The 16,666-nt window shown below is 42.5% G+C and overlaps 1 protein-coding gene across 3 annotated transcripts in view; it reads right to left on the bottom strand.

Moving 5' to 3' along the window:
* Positions 1–16,666, bottom strand: part of ADAMTSL1 (ADAMTS like 1) — an 856,830-nt gene that overhangs the window by 36,493 nt on the left and 803,671 nt on the right. For all 3 annotated transcript variants that reach the window (XM_012769704.2, XM_012769705.2, XM_012769706.3), the window contains one exon: positions 13,944–14,078. In XM_012769704.2, the coding sequence (XP_012625158.2) occupies positions 13,944–14,078 (135 nt within the window). The remainder of the gene's footprint in view (positions 1–13,943; positions 14,079–16,666) is intronic.

The raw sequence follows: 16,666 nt of genomic DNA, 5'->3' as shown, positions 1-16,666 counted from the left end.
TAGGTAACTGATTGCAGACAAGATCCTGCCTGAGCTTTGATTCCACTAATCAACTATTTGTGCAAAAAAACCAAGTGAGTCCAGGTATCTAGATGCCACAGGTCAAGTACTGAACTTAGAACAGGAACTTGTCCCTTTGCTTGGCATTCCTGTCTGTCACGGCGGGATGTCTAATTTCTACCTATGTTCCTTTCTTGTCCTGTCTAATCCAATATATCCTTCCTTCATTGGGGTGCTGCAGTCCCATTTCCCCATGAAGTCTACTCAGATGCCATGAGGTCCCTGTATTTTATAAATAACACTCGCAGGGACAGTCAGCACCTACCTTCATCCCTGCCCAGGTCCCTTAAAGAAACAATACAATCTATATTCCAGTATGTAGCAAAGAACAAGTAAGGAGACTGCTCTTGACTAGAAAGGCGGGCTTCACAAGTGGTCCAGAATCTTCCCTGAGAGTTTTCCTATTCCATGAGGTCCTAGAAATCCCACCTTTGCAGCCATCCTTGCTTCTAGCCCTCGGAATAAGGCAACAACTAAGTTTTATAGAGTGCTTTAGAGTTAACAAAATGTTTTTATATATATGATCTTGTTTGATTCTCAAATTAGTCCCAAGGGGGCAGTTTATCAAGCCATTGTACTGATGAAAAAGGAAGACTCATTAAGCTTTAACTCCTGTTCCAAAGTTCATGCTCTTTTCACCCTTTGGGTTCAGCAGTGGGCAAAAATGCCCTTTCCTTTCTCTTACTTAATGTATCTGAGATGAGCAGGTACTGCCAAAGGGAACTCGACTAAAAAGTAAGTTAAATTAACTAGCAAATCCATAAGGAGGTAAGAATAGCATTCCATGAATAAGTTAATGAAAAGGTGGGTTGACTGAGGCTTGAGTCTACCTTCCTTACTTCTGCTTCCAGGACTGGGCCCTCAAGGGAATTCTTAACTTCCCCAATTCTCACCTTCAAGAAGAGGGCAGGGTAGAGAATATGTGAAATAATAATGACTACCATTAACTGAACATTAACTATGTGTGAAGGTGCCATTCTCAGTGCTTTACATGCACTACCTCATTTATTCCTTTCAAGAGCCCTAGAGGTCCATGCAGCTATTACCTCCATTTCACAGGGAAAGGCAGAGAGAACTTGCCAAGGTCATGCAATGCTAGCAAGTGGCAGAGCCAGGCATTCTGGCTCCAGGGCCTGCTCCCAGCCCCTATCCTCTGCAATCCCAATAGACGGCATCCATGTTAAATGGGTATAGAATTTCCAGAACAGGACTAAAAACTTCATCTTTTATTATAAATTCACAGAGCAGTTATTTAGCACTTTCTTTTCCCCTCCCTTTCTAACCTATTTGTACTGCTTTCTTACCATTCCTCCTGTGTTGATTTTTTATAAGTTGACTTTCTCTAAATTCCCTTTTTTTTTTTTTTTTTTGAGACAAAGTCTCATTCTGTTGCCCAGGCTAGAGTGCTGTGGCGTCAGCCTAGCTCACAGCAACCTCAGACTCCTGGGCTCAAGCAATCCTTCTGCCTCAGCCTCCCGAGTAGCTGGGACTACAGGCATGTACCACCATGCCCGGCTAATTTTTATATATATATATATATATATATATATATATATATATATATATATATATATAGCTTTAGTTGTCCAATTAATTTTTTTCTATTTTTAGTAGAGACAGGTTCTCACCCTTGCTCAGGCTGGTTTCGAACTCCTGACCTTGAGTGATCCTCCTGCCTTGGCCTCCTAGAGTGCTAAGATTACAGGCATGAACCACCATGCCCAACTGACTTTCTCTAAGTTCCTTGATGTCAGGGGCCATACCTCATGCATCTCTGCTCCTACCCAGAACCTGGAATGAACCTTCCAATATGGCATATGGCTGCTGAATGATTTTTCAGTCAGTCATTTACACTCATGATGGCATCAGATTCCGATCCTACAATCTAAGAACTCGTGGTAGACCACAGTGAAGAAGAGAATGGACTTTGTAGATTCTCAACAAGAGGTACAGGCAAAAAATTAACATTTATTAGCATCCACTTTTTCCAAGCACTAAACTGGGCACATCGCATATGACATCTCACTGAACCTCCACTAGAATTAGCTCTGTGAGCCGGGTGTTATGTATAAATGAGGAACCAGATGCTGAGGGTTTGCAAACAGGCCATCTAATTGAGGTGCCCTGCTCTCTCTATAAAGTCGGCTGGGAACCGAAGTAGGAGGGTCTCTCTCCTTTCACAGATCACAGCAAGGCCTTAGGCCATAATCCTGCCTCCTCTTCTACGGCTGGCTTCTGGGCTCTGGGACTGTCATAAAACTGCCATTCTAGCACCACACAAACACAAGGGGACACAGAACAAGACCGAATATTCTCAAGAGCCATTTTAGGATTGAGGAAGGATTTATTGGGGAAAGTGTAGAGTTCCTTGTTTTCCCACTGATGGACTTTCAATACCTGTCTATTTCAGGGACATGAAACTCATTCACGTCATTCCTGTTAGTCATGGTGGGGAGGGCACATGGGCCTGGGAATTGTGTCCTGGTGCCAGGAAAGGGCAGGAGCAAGTGTGAGTGAGTTTTCTCAAGGTCCCCATTTCCTGCCTATCTGGAGTCTTAAAATAAGCCTATGCCTGGACGCTTGCTGTGGCTTGGAACAGTGGCGAGGCAGGGAGATTTACTGCCTTGCTTTCTGTGTCCAGCTATTTTAAGTGTCATTTATGCTCTGGTGTCTTTTATATTTATAGATGTGCACTCCAATCCAGAGAACCACTGTACTCCTTCCTGTGGCTTCCTCATAAATGCCCTTGGCAACACTGATTTAGTTTCATACTATATGTGCTATAGAGCTTCCCGCAGTCCCTATGGGGTCTCTGTTCTCCACTTGGATTTTATTTAAAAAAAAAAAAAACAACTCACAAAAGTGTATAAATATGTGCCATAAACAACCACAAAATGCTGACCTTTCTTCTTTACAGCGGAGCATATTCTCTTTGTAGACAAAGCTTTAGGAAATCAAAAGCATTTTCCTGTGACATAAAACCTCAGCCTTCCAGTAGAAATGAGGAAACAGATGCTAACTCATGTCTCTTTGAAGAGACTCCGTAAACTCCTCCTTCCTCTCCTGAAGTATGCTAGTCCCCTCGTCACAGTGTCCCTGCCTTTCCTTGGTATCACTTTCCTCGCCACCTCCTGGGTGGGTCCCCATTGTGGAGTAATTTTTACCTAACCTTTGCCCATCACGATTTGCTGTTCACACAACTATCTTTGGCGAGGAAGTGGTAATGATCTTAGTCTTCCAAATCCTTGTGATGAACGATGGCTTCCCAATAGCTGTGGCCTAGGGTGCTACTGACTGTCACTATGTGCATTTCCGTGTAGTTGGACTCAGGAAGTGCCCGACCCAGTCTGTACCAGAAGACTCAGGAAGTGTGCAGGGTGGGGTGAGGGTGGAGGTATGTGGAACAGATGACAAAGCTGCAATTAGAATAGAAAGGAGACATGGAAATGACTCAAGAGGTCTTCTAAGCTAAGGCCCAGCTACCTGGTCCTGCTATAAATCCCTTGAGGATATTTATGTAGCTTCTCTCTCTAGGACCTAGAATCTAGCTAGGAGATGACACAGATGGTGAAATATCTCCAATACTACAAGGTGGGGGTAGGCTAAGTATCACATCAGTGACTTAGAAAAGGGGTTGCCAAACTATGGCAATGCCCAATCCAGTCCTGTTTTTGTATATAAAGTCTTATTAGAACATAGCCATATTCATTCACTTACTCATTAGTTTATGACTACTTTCACTTTACAACTACAGAGTTGAATGGCTGCAACAGAGACTTAATGGGCCCCACAGGGCCTAAAATATATCCTATCTGGCCCTTTACAGAAAACGTTTGCCCAACTCTGGTCTAGAGTAGATGCTACAGGAGGTCAGGAGAGAATGGATCACTCAGGTTGGGGCATTCCAAGAAGGCTTCACAGAAGGCTTGTTCTGTGCCTTGAAGACCTTTAGGATTTAGCTAGAGACAATGGGGCTGGGGAGGGAATTCTAGGCAAGGAAGAAGCCACAGAAGGCTCAAGGCCATGGCAAGTACTAGGGAGAAGTTTGACTGAAATAGAGGGACTGAGACAGGAATAGGATGGAAAGATGGATGTATAGGCTAGGTCTGAATAGCAAAGAGCCCTGATTGAATGCCAGGCTAACATATTTTATATGACAAAACATACCATTTCCCATACCAGCTTGTAGGTCGTAAGGCATGGGGAAGTTGACTTAAAGTCCATTTAAGCCCTGAGAATCAATTAAAAGTACTGATGCCTTGCCCCATCCCCAGAGATTCTGACTTAATTGGTCTCAGTTGGAATATATATTGTTAAACTTCCCAGGTGACTCCACTGTGCAATTGGGACACTCTTACTAGATGAAGGAAACAGCCAGGCACGTGCCTGCAGCAGCTCAGGGCCAGGTAGACAGAGCAGGTGCCCAACACATGTGAGTCAAATTAAACCAGCAATATTGGCTTGCACTAGAGCTAGCCTGATAAGCCTGTTTTACTAGAGTCGGCTGTATAACATTCAATCGGCCACATGGTTTCCAATAAAAGAAATCACTTCTGCCTGTCTTCGCCTAATCCTGGAAAAGCCCATGATGCTTAATGCAATATTGAGTCTGTTTATACATTTGGGCATTTATAGATTTTTCTCTCACTGTTGTTTTAATTTGACCATTTACAAGGCCCGACACAGTTTGCCCTCTGCCTTGTTACCTCTCTGATCTTCTCTCGTCCCATGTACTCCCCCCAGTACTCCAGCCTGGCCACACTGGCATCTCTGTTGTTCCTGGAGCACACTAAGCACACCCCTGCCTCAAGAGCTCCACCTCGCTCTTCCTGTGCCTGGGCTGCTCCTCTATTCTCTTCCTGTGGCATGTGCAGGGCTCCATAGCTCACGTTCACATCTTTGCTCAAGGACTGCTTTCTAGGTGAGCTCCCCCTGGCTTAATTTTAAATTGCAACCTCCTTCCCACACAGTCACCACTCAATTCCTCTTATCCTGCTTAATTTTTCTCCATAGCACTTACCGCGCTCATACTACTTCTATGTTTGTTTTCTGTTTCCCCTAGGACAATGTAAGTTCCATGAGAGGAGGGACTTTTGTCTGTTCTCTGTTGCCTTCAGTGGCACCTGGAACATCAAAAGAACTCAATAAGGATGTCTATCGTATCAGCACTTAGTATACTTTGACTCATCCATCGAGACTGAGCTGGAGCAGTTCTTCTGTTAAACGCTCCCTGACTTCCTCTTCACCAAAGAAAGGAGCCCTGTCCCCCCTCCCTCCTTTGTGCCCTCTGGCTTCCTCTGCAACTCTGTAGAGCTTTTCTCACACTCATTGGTAAAGTTTCTGTCTCTTCTACTACTTCTGAGCTCCTCAAAAACTGGAAGAGGGGCTCAGGACCCAGTATCTAGTACAAGCTGAGCAGGTGTATGTCAAAGAAATGAGCCAGAATTTAGGAACAGAACTTTCTGCAGCTGCACAGCTGTGTAGTTCTCTATTTTATTCTAACATAAAATGAGTGGCTTGAGTGGTCTGGGATGTGTCATCACCACATAGGAGGTACATGAGAATTTCAATGAGAGAAGCCTAAAAAATCTATCTGATGCCTTTGAGACTCCATTGGTTCTACAGATGGTGATTCCTTTCTCACACTCATCCATTTACCAAGTCCTGTCAATGTTACCCCCTACACCTACACATCCCCGTGTTCCTCCACTTTTTTCCATTTTTTCCACCTCTCCAATCTAAGCCACTGTAATCCATGGTGACTTGGAATTCTGCAACAACTTCCTAAACAGTGTACTCTATCTTGTCTCTTCCTCTTGAGACCATCCTCTACACAGCAGCCAGAATAAACTTTCAAAAACACAAGTCAGATGGTGTCTCTCTCCTGCTTTTAAACCGTTCAAAGACTTTGTGTTGCACTTAGGGCAAAGAGCAGAAGTCTTACCCCGGCTTACAGAGTGCGAGCAATTGGCTCCACTCTTCTCTTCAGCCTCACGTGAGGCCGCCCTCCTTAGTTCTAACTGTACAGCTCCCTCAAAGGCTTTGTTTTCTTTCTCCACAACACTCTTGTCTGGAGTGTTCATCCTCTTTCCTCACCTGGGTAATTTCTACCCAGTTTTCCAATCTCGCTCAAACACCCCTTCCCGAGAGAAACCTTGCCCACACTGAGACCAGAGGAGCTGTCCTGTCACATGCCCCAGAGCACCCAGCTTGTCCCCTTGTCATCATGCTCCCCTTACTTTCCCACCAGACTGTAAGCGCCACCACTAGAATCACACACTGTATAGGAGTAAGTACATTGATCTATTTGGTTTGTCACTGTATCTTCAGTATCTAGAACAGTGCCTGGTTTATAGTAAATATGTGTTCAAGAAATGCTCCATACATTTTTCTTGAATGAATGAATGAATAGTATGGTTATATTTATCTTATTTACTATGTATCCCTGGCTCTTAGCGCAGTGCTTGGCACATAGTAGGCACTCAATAAGTATTTGTTGAATGAGTAAATGGACCCATCTTTGAGACATTGCCTTCTTCGGCCCTTTATCAGGAATTTCAACTTGAATATTAACATTTAATTTCTTTCTGATAGACCCTCCTACTTTAAGGGGTTTACATGTGAACACTGTTTGTGAGCTCCACTTTTAGACTCCAGACCTGGGTCACGTATATTCCAGCAACAGTTCCCTTACCAGCCTGATATTATTTATAGAAATGGCCCAGTCTTAATGTCAGCATTGGAGAAAGAAAGAATTTTTTCACCGATTTTGGGTCGACAAGAGATTCACTGCTCTTAGCAGGGACATTTGAAAGAATAGCGCGTGGCAGCAGGGCTCTGCAATTCTCAGCAGAGAAACCACCAGAGAAGAAAATGCGCCAGCTGCCTGTCTCTAGTGGGCAGAGCAGCGTGTGGGCCTCGCCTCACCACCGGCTTTGCGAGTGCCGGGGGACTTGGAGAGGCAGAGCTGCTGCGCGGACAGGCCCTGCATCAGACGGGCCTGCTGCCCAGGGGAGCGTGTGGGCGCTGCTGAGAGCTGCCCTGCATGCTGGCGGTGCCCTTGAGTCTCTGCTGGGGAGAAGGGCCAGGCACGATGACTTCTTTCATGGAAAGGCTTTACTCTGAAACCTCAGGTTTGAGCCATTAGCTAAATCTCCCTCCTCTCGGTAAATAACGAGGCATGAGAAAAGACCTGGGCGTTTGGCTCTCCGTGGCGCTAGCACGACATGCGCCTCCAGCAGAGATGTTGCGAGGAGTCCCCATGACTGGGGCACTGCAGCACGCTCTCTCACAAAGGACTGTGTGTCCCTAAAACCAGCAGGTGGGCCAAAGCCTACTTACATATTGTGAAAGACACCAAGCTCTGGACCTAAAGAAGATATACTGAAAAAAGGTGCTGAACTGTTTTTCATAAGCCACATATAATTACACATTTTACGATGGCAAGCCACCCAAGGCCACTGAATTTTGACAGAAATCCAGGGCCTTGTGAACAAAGGTTTTCTCCCTTTCATGATCTTCCTGAGGACAATCTCTACTCCTGTAGATTTGTTTGGTCTTTCAGGGTCTTTGACCTCTTAGAGAAAGCCTAACCCAGTGACAGATAAAGGACACAGTGATAACAGTGGAAAGACTGTGATCCTGGGAAACACAGAATGTGTGATCACCCCCAGAGACCTCGGCATCCTTTCTAATAAGAATGTAGGCAGGTGTCCTCAAACCACTGGCCACATGCGGGTGTTTTTGCCTGTTTTTTTTTTTACTTCAAAATAAGATATGTGCAGTGTGCATAGGAATTTGTTCATAGTTTTTTTTGAACTATAGTCCGGCCCTCCAACGGTCTGAGGGACAGTGAACTGGCCCCCTGTTTAAAAAGTTTGAGGACCTCTGATGTACAGGGACTAGATCAGGGGTTGGCAAACATTTTCTGTAAAGGGCCAGATAGGAAATATTCTGGGGACCATATGGTCTCTGTCACACGTAATCAACGCTGCTGTAGTGTGAAAGCAGCCACAGATAATACGTAGGTAAATGAATGGGTGTGGCAGTTACAATAAAATTTTACTTACAAAATGAGTGTTTTTATAAATATGCAGAGGATCCCCCTTGGGTATGCAGGAGAACGCAGCTCAGTGTTTGCATGGGAAGAACTACCTGAGGCAGGGAAAGAACAACTTGAAAGAATTAGGTGTGCCAGTGCCCTGTGCACACACAAGGTAGGGAACAGAACCTGTTTCCACCAGCCAGACTGAAAACCTTACGATTTATAGGGAATTGGATAGAATGTCGTATTGGTGTAGAGATGCAAACATATCAACGATATAGAGAATCTGGAAATATACTCACAAATATAAGGACAACTGATTTTCCACAAAGGTACAACAGCAATTCAGTGGAGAAAGAATAATCTTTTCAAGAAAGGGTAATTTGTTGGGTATCCATATGCATTAAAACAAACTTCAATACATATTTCACATCATATACAAAAACCAACTCAAACTAAACCATAGACATAACTTAAAACCTAAAACTATAAAAATTCTAGAAGAAAACACGAGAAAAAATCTTTGACTTTGGAATAGCCAAAGATTTTTTGAATACAAAACCTAAACAATGAGCCATTAAAGAGAAAAAACAAGTTGAACTTCATCGAGATCAGTATCTTCTACTCTTTGAAAGATGCTGTTATGAAATTGAAAAGATAGACACTGATTAGGGCAAAATATTTGGAAATTATATATCTGATAAAAGACTTACATTCAAAATAGATAAGGAACTCTCAAAATTCAACAATAAGTAATCAAAACAACTCAATTAAAAAAAAAAAAAAAACAGGACCAAAAAAATTGAACGGACATTTCACCAAAGAAGAGATCAGGATGCCAAACAAGCAAATGAAAAGATGCTGAACACTATTGGTTACTAGGGAAAATATAAATTAAAACCACAATGTGAAACCACAATACACATAGAACATCTAAAATTAAAAAGACCAACTATAGCGAGTTTTGGTGAGTGGAGAGCTTAGAACTTTCATATGCTGCTGGTGGGAATGTAAAATAGTATAACCTCTTTGGAAAACAGCTTGGCTATTTCTTATAATGTTAAACATACACCTACTATATGATCCAGCTGTGTCACTGTTAGGTGTTTAATTGAGGGAAATGAAAGGTATGTCCAAAGACTAATGTACATACATCTTTGTAGCAGCTTTATTTGTAATAACTAGAAACTGAAAATGACGATTCTGCCTCTCAACAGGTTGAAGATTAAACAAACTATAGTATGACTACCCAATGAAGTGTTAATCAACAATAAATAAAAGAATTGCACTATTGATAAATGTTACAATATGGATGAATCACAAAACAATTATTTTGAATGAAAAAGCCAAATCCCCTCAAAGTATGATTCCTTTTCTATAACAATCTAGAAAATGCAATTTAGTCTACACTAACATAAATCAGATAAGTGGTTGCCTGGGATGGGAGGAGTGGTGGGGAAGGGAGCAATTACAAAGCAGCACGAAGTGACTCTTGGAGACGATGAGTATGTTGATTGTGGTGATGGTTTCATGGGTGTATACATATGTCAAAACATAAAAGCTTAGACTTTAAACATGTATTCAATATTGAATATCAACTATCAAATTGTCAAATATATCAAACATATAGTATCTATCAAAAATGATCAAAGGACATGAACAGGCAATTCATAAATGACTATAAAATACTGATAAACAAGTTAAAACGCAAATATTTAAAATCACATATTCAAAGGAATAAAAATGAAAATGCTTTCATGCCATTTTTATATCATATTTTACAGTATTGTGTATTTACCAATTAAAATGGTAAATGTAAAAACTCTTGGTCATGCCTAGTGTTGGTAACATTTTGGGAAAATGAGAAGTCTCATACAATGCTGGTGGGCAAGTAAAATAGGTAAAACTTTGTTGGAGGGCAATCTGACACTACATGGCAAAAACCTAAGATATACAAAGCTTTTGACACAATTCCACTTCTGGGAATTGATCCTAAGTAAACAGGAATGCACATAAGGATTTAGAAATAAGAATATTCATCATATCTATTTTTTAAATAATAGCAAAATATTGCAAAGAACCTAAAAGGTCAACATTAGAGAACTGGTTGAATAAGATATAGTACCTTTTACCAATGGAGTCATTATAAATGAAATTGTAGATTATTTAGAGACATGGAAAGATGTTTATTATATACTATTAAGTGAAAATAGTTACAAGCAGTATATAACATATATTTCATTTTAGACAAAAGATATGTATAATATGTATATTAATGTCTCAGAAAAAGGTATTTTCCCTGATTATCTCTGGGCAAGGCAATTACAGATAATTTTCATTTTCTTCTGTTTCCCTATGTTTAATTGTTCTACAATGAAGATGTATTGCTCTTATAATAAAACTCCAATAAAAGTTATTTTTCAAAAAATATCAGTGCTAATGCCCTATAAATGATACTGTGAGAAATATTAGTCTTGGGCCTTAGTGGCCAAAACCAATATTTAACAGAAATCTGCAAAAAGGTTTAGGTGCCACAGGGAGGCCTGAACTGCTGATGCTCTATAAATGGAGCCCTATGGGGTACTGTTTGGGCCTGGACCACCAAAAGTGGTGGCGTGGGCACTGGCCTTGCCCTCCAGAGCAGTTGGCTCAGTTTTGGCCTTGCAAAAAGAATAGCTGTTAACAAGGATAACAAAATTAGCACTCGTCTTGCCTAAGACAATGGACCCAGTTAGGTTGGGTCCATCCTGCATGGCAGAGGCTCTACTGGGCATTTTCTATTTTCTATGTCTAAGCTATGAAGTCAGGAGTGTGAGAGCAATAAGAGACTCACTATTTCTAGGTTTTTTTTTTTTAATTTTTTTTTGAGACAGAGTCTTGCTTTGTTGCCCAGGCTAGAGTGAGTGCCGTGGCGTCAGCCTAGCTCACAGCAACCTCAAACTCCTGGGCTCAAGCAATCCTCTTGCCTCAGCCTCCCAAGTAGCTGGGACTACAGGCATGCGCCACCATGCCTGGCTAATTTTTTTCTATATATATCTTAGTTGGCCAATTTATTTCTTTCTATTCATAGTAGAGACAGGGTGTCACTCTTGCTCAGACTGGTTTCGAACTCCTGACCTCGAGCAATCTGCCTGCCTCGACCTCCCAGAGTGCTAGGATTACAGGCATGAGCCACCGTGCTCTGCCTATTTCTAAGTTTTCAATTGACAGTTATGGAAAGTAAGGCCCAGATGGGTCTATGCATGTGTTGCTCACTCAACATTCCTTCTTGAGAGTTGGCTGTAGGTGGGGTGATTAACAGTATCTTTGCCACATATTGCCATCTTGGTCTAGAATATGTGTTACCCTCCAAATAGGGTTTCTTCATCATCTCTTCTCCCACTATGGATTATGCCTACTAATGTCAGATTAATTCTTCTCAAACGTTGCTTTTACTATGTCAGTCTCCAACTTAAAGACCCTCCGAAGGTCTGTTCCCATTCCTCACATAGGAAATCTACTTCCTGAGTCTAATATTCAAGGCCCTCCACAATTTGACGCCACATACTATCATAACTTCTTAGCGACCCTACACAAAACCTCCTCTCTGGCTTATTTCCCGTACCCAGAGCACACACTGTGGTCTGAAAGGGCCACCTACAGGAGCCAGGGGTGGCAGCCTGTCCAAATGGGAGCAACTGGACTAACGGACCAGGATGAGTCCCTGGCTGGGGAAGCCCAGGATAGAGGATGGGCATTAGAATCTCTGCAGTGAGGGTCTGATCCAAGTCCAAGTGGACAAGCTCTGACTTTTACTTTGATGGCCTAGTTTCTATTCCAGTTTAGCTGCCTGTCAGTAGTCTTAAAGCAGTGGTGCTTTATAGCTGTTTCTGAACAGGCACCTGATACACATCTCACACGTTTTCATCTTGGGGCTCATGGCATCTTCTTCCCCTTGAGTGCCCGTTTCTCCTCCTTTCTGTCTGTTTGAATCCCACCTACCCTTCAGTGCTCAACTCCAAAGCATCACAGTGAGGCTCAGGTCTGTCTCAAATAACCTACTTCTCAGAGTCCTGATATGTGACATCATTCTTTAATTCATCTCCACGATCCCATGTGGATGTCTGCTAGTTCTACGGTGCTGGCTTGACACTGACATTCCCCACTAGAGTCCATTTTTCCCAGGCAGTTACATTCAGGGGCTTTATGAATACTGACTCACTGTCTCATTCAGATGGAGCAGTCTGGATGTGGACTGGGATATTAAGGTGTCTCTTAACTGTTAGATTTAAATACCAGTCCGAGGTAACAAAGCATCATAAACTAGCAGTGGAATGCAGCAGCATAAAGCACAGTAAATTCTTATTGCCCATGGCTAAAATGAAACAAAATATTATTCCAGAATAAGGGAGAAAGTAAAGCTATCATGGAAAAATATGAGGTTAACGTTTTCAGCATGCTGAATGGCACCTGAGTGACCCAAAAGAGTTATTGAACTTGAAAATAAATAATTGTTACTCACCCTGCTAGTGACTGGGCTATGATTAACAGTAATGAGAATTTCTCATAATGATAAAAACAAAGAAGCTCACAGTGCATACATTTAATTTGGAATAAGTTTATCATTTTTAAGCCAAAGAAAATGTGCAATGTGAAACTCACATGAATTTTGATCAACATGATGTGCAAAATCTCAATGCTAAGCTTGTATAAGTTATCGGGAACAGAATACTGCTATTTTACTTTACCTGTGTCTTATTAGTATTTATACCCTGATCAAGAATAGAGAAACCATAAGCTTTTCCCATAGGCTGATTAGCTATGAAGATCCTTTGCTAGTCTCAGACAGTAATGAAAAGGCAGGTAATCTTTCTGTGCTCTATGCTGTAGATACCAGGCCCTGAGGCCAAGTTGGTAAATCATCACCAACATGACTGGGACCCTGTTCACCTCCTATTCTTGCTAGTTAGTGAGGAGAAGAGTAGAGAAAGCTTAAACTTTGAGCCAAGGGACTAATTCTAGCTACCATTATCAACATTTGGGTCACACAGAGTTAGCATGAAGATTTTCCCCACTTTGTATGTCTTGTTATTTTTTTTTTAAAGAGAAATTTTAGGCCCTAGGTTCACAGCATGATTAAGAGTAAGCTATAGATTCTCATACACTCCTTGCCCCTGCACATGCATAGGCCTGTTTTGTTCTGGTGAGAGGGCCCCAGGACTTGGATGCCCTGTACAACCCCCTCTACCAGAGGGCAGTAGACTGTAGTAATAAGTTGGTGAAGGTTCCCAGTGATAGATGCTAGGAAGGTTGCAGCTGGTTAAATTATGCAAACATTTGCCTGGAGGAGTTTGTCTGGGTTGGTTTTAGGCTCTACCTACAGAAGGCTGGCCTAAATGGAATTATATAGCTTTTAGAAGGTGCTGATATTGCAAATCAACACTTGGAAGTTGATTATGGCTCTAGTTTAGGTGGGAAGAGGTCATGGGAGAGTACCAGGGAATGGCTAGCAAAGGGAGAGGAGATACAGGGCCTGTTCTTTCCTGCTGTGTCTTTCTCAGAGTTTCATGAGTCAATCTGATAGAGAGGATCTGGACTGTGGCATCAGCCCAAGAGGATTCAGAAAGGGGCCATAGATTGCAATCTAGACAAGCTATCGAGTCCAGACTAAGAACTGCACTCACCTCACATGGAAAGTCAGCCAAGTTTCCACTGGTGAGTCTGGATTCTGTAGGCAATTTAGTGATTTCCTGTTGGCCACCCCCTGCTGCTGCCTCCCTCCCACCAGCAAGCAGTCACCCATCCATAAATCCTGTCCAGCCCTGGATTTCTGCCTAATGTTTCAGAGGGTTGGACTCACCAAGGAGAGCGGAATTCCCAGGATCCAGGACCAGCTGTGTTCCCAGAGGAGACGTCAGCACTGAAGGAAGGTTCGGTCCAGTGGCTGAGAGCAAGGCCCTGATGTCTTCCAACTGCGTGGGGACGTGGGGGGGATCTGTGAGAAGGCAGATGGTGAATCAGGCAGGTTAAAGCACGCAGGCCGTGTGTTAGGGAAAGAGGGAAAGGGAGGGTATGTGGGCGTGTGTGTGTGCAAGACAGGCATTGCTACTGCTGCCTTTTTTTTTTTTTTTTTTTTTTTGAGACAGAGTCTCACTTTGTTGCCCAGGCTAGAGTGAGTGCCGTGGCGTCAGCCTAGCTCACAGCAACCTCAAACTCCTGGGCTCGAGTGATCCTTCTGCCTCAGCCTCCCGGGTAGCTGGGACTACAGGCATGCGCCACCATGCCCGGCTAATTTTTTTATATATATATATCAGTTGGCCAATTAATTTCTTTCTATTTATAGTAGAGACGGGGTCTCGCTCAGGCTGGTTTTGAACTCCTGACCTCGAGCAATCCGCCCGCCTCGGCCTCCCAAGAGCTAGGATTACAGGCGTGAGCCACAGCGCCCGGCCGCTACTGCTGCCTTTTAACATCATTTTTCCTATAGAGAAGGAATACCTATCAAGGTGAGTCTGAATTTCACACTTAATGAGTTTCAAACTTGATGCCTGATACTAAGTTCAATAATAAGAACTAGGCATAGTAATTTCAGGAGTTCCTCAATTCATACCACAGTACCATTGAGTCCCTGTCAATTTATAGGTAAGTTAGACCATATCATCAGGACATTTTTTTTTTAAAAAGCCAACTTTAGCATTCACTATATGCCAAGTTCTATGCTAAATAGTTTTCAGCCCGTTTTCATTGAACGCTTATAACATCCTTTAGCACTGAGTGAGGCACTTGGTTACTCTCCCCACAGAGACACGGCACAGCAACCTCTTAAAAGGACTTTTTTATTTCTATGAAAAAAATCCAGTTGTGAAGTTGATAATTTGCTTTGTGGCATGGATTTTTACGCCCAAATAGGACCCATATAAAGCAGGAGAGTAAGAGAAGGTTACTATGGGATGCTTTGTTATTCAAAATCTTACAAGGAGTTAGGGCTGAAGTCATCTGAGGTCATAGTTAATCAGCACTAAGAGTGACAAAAATGGGAAACAGTGGCTTATCATTTCCACTGGACAAATAAAGATGCAAGCACCTACTGAACTTCATGGTGGGATGATCCAAGATTACCCTGGAAAATAAACAGAATCCCTTCAACCCTCTTCCTGGATCTCCCGAAGCACCCTAATTCACACTTCCAAGGCCAGTCCCAGCCTTTTCCCCACAGCACTTGTTGGAGCAGAACAAACTGGAGTAGCATCGCTCGTGTAATTGATGGTCCTTTCAACAGCGTTCGGTGAGAGCCCTACCATTTGCTTGGCACCTTATTAGGCCCTCGTTAGGGATGGCAAGTAAATAAGTCATGATGGTGTCTGAGTCTACTCCAGAAATACACCTTCAGCCTTTCTGCCTTCGACTGCCAAAGGCTACTGCATAGAGAAAACTATGGTGAACTTCAGATTGTATATCTACATACACACACAATATAACTTAAAAAAATCCCTCTTCACATGGTATAAGGAAAAACACCAGGATGCCTGGGTTCAGGAATCTGCATTCATTTTGTCATTCACCACTTTGGGCAAGTCATTTAATCCCTCTGAGCCTTAGTTTTCCCATCTGTAAAATGAGATTCCTTTCCAAGATCTCTTTCTACCCTGGAATGCCATAATTTTAGGAATTGATGGTGGCAGTTTACTCAAAACTAATCTCTCTTTCTCCTCTCCTCCTCAATTATTTCCTCTTGAAACTCTAGAGGCCTTTTCTCATTTACTGAAACTAGAAGGGAAAGGCTATGTCCCATCTTCACAACAATCAGTTCTCCTTGGGCCAAATGTTGGTTCCTCCTAATGGTCCTTACAACTTCCATAGTATTTTTCTTCTTCAATGCATGTCCATTTGATCATCCCATGGAAACTGTAAATTCTCTAGCTGTAGAGGTCACCTCTTATTTTTCTCCCAAAACTCTACCAGTGTGCAACTGACGTGGGACTTTATGTCAACAACATTAAGTGGCAACATTTAATTAACATTCATCCAATAACTGTATGAATGCATGAAAGTCTCTTGACACTTCAAGTCTTCATAGTACAGGTTAAGTCATAGAACTTGACAAGAAATCTCAGCTTTATACATGAAATGTCCCTTTAAAAAATTAAGCCACATTCTTGCTGATTAAAAAAATGAGACATTACTGCCATGTTTATAAAGTACCTATTACAAACTAACAAACTTTCATTATTAAAGCAAGACTTCTCATCAAGAAAAGCTCTAAACTTCAGAGTCTTAACAGTGATTTTTTTCTCCATTGAATTTGATTAAAATAAGGAAGATTTTGCGATCTTCCATCACCATGTTCGCGGCCACACCGTGTGAGAGCTGGAATGCAGTGAGAACAGGACCACAGAACATACACACTTCACTGGTGCAGCCACAGTGTCGGCCACACCTCCCAGACTTTCATCTCTGTTAGCAGAGGCAACAAGGCAGGGTGATTAGGGAGGAAAAGCACCATAACTCAGTGTGGGGCAAGAGTCCCCGAGCTCCGGGCTCCAGACTAGCAGCTCAGCTGGATGAAACCCAACGCAAAACAAA

This window comes from Microcebus murinus, chromosome 12 (assembly GCF_040939455.1).
Source record: "Microcebus murinus isolate Inina chromosome 12, M.murinus_Inina_mat1.0, whole genome shotgun sequence".
In the NCBI taxonomy this organism is placed as follows: domain Eukaryota; kingdom Metazoa; phylum Chordata; class Mammalia; order Primates; family Cheirogaleidae; genus Microcebus; species Microcebus murinus.
Note: the sequence above shows the minus strand (reverse complement) of the source record. Positions and strands in the feature narration are given on the sequence as shown.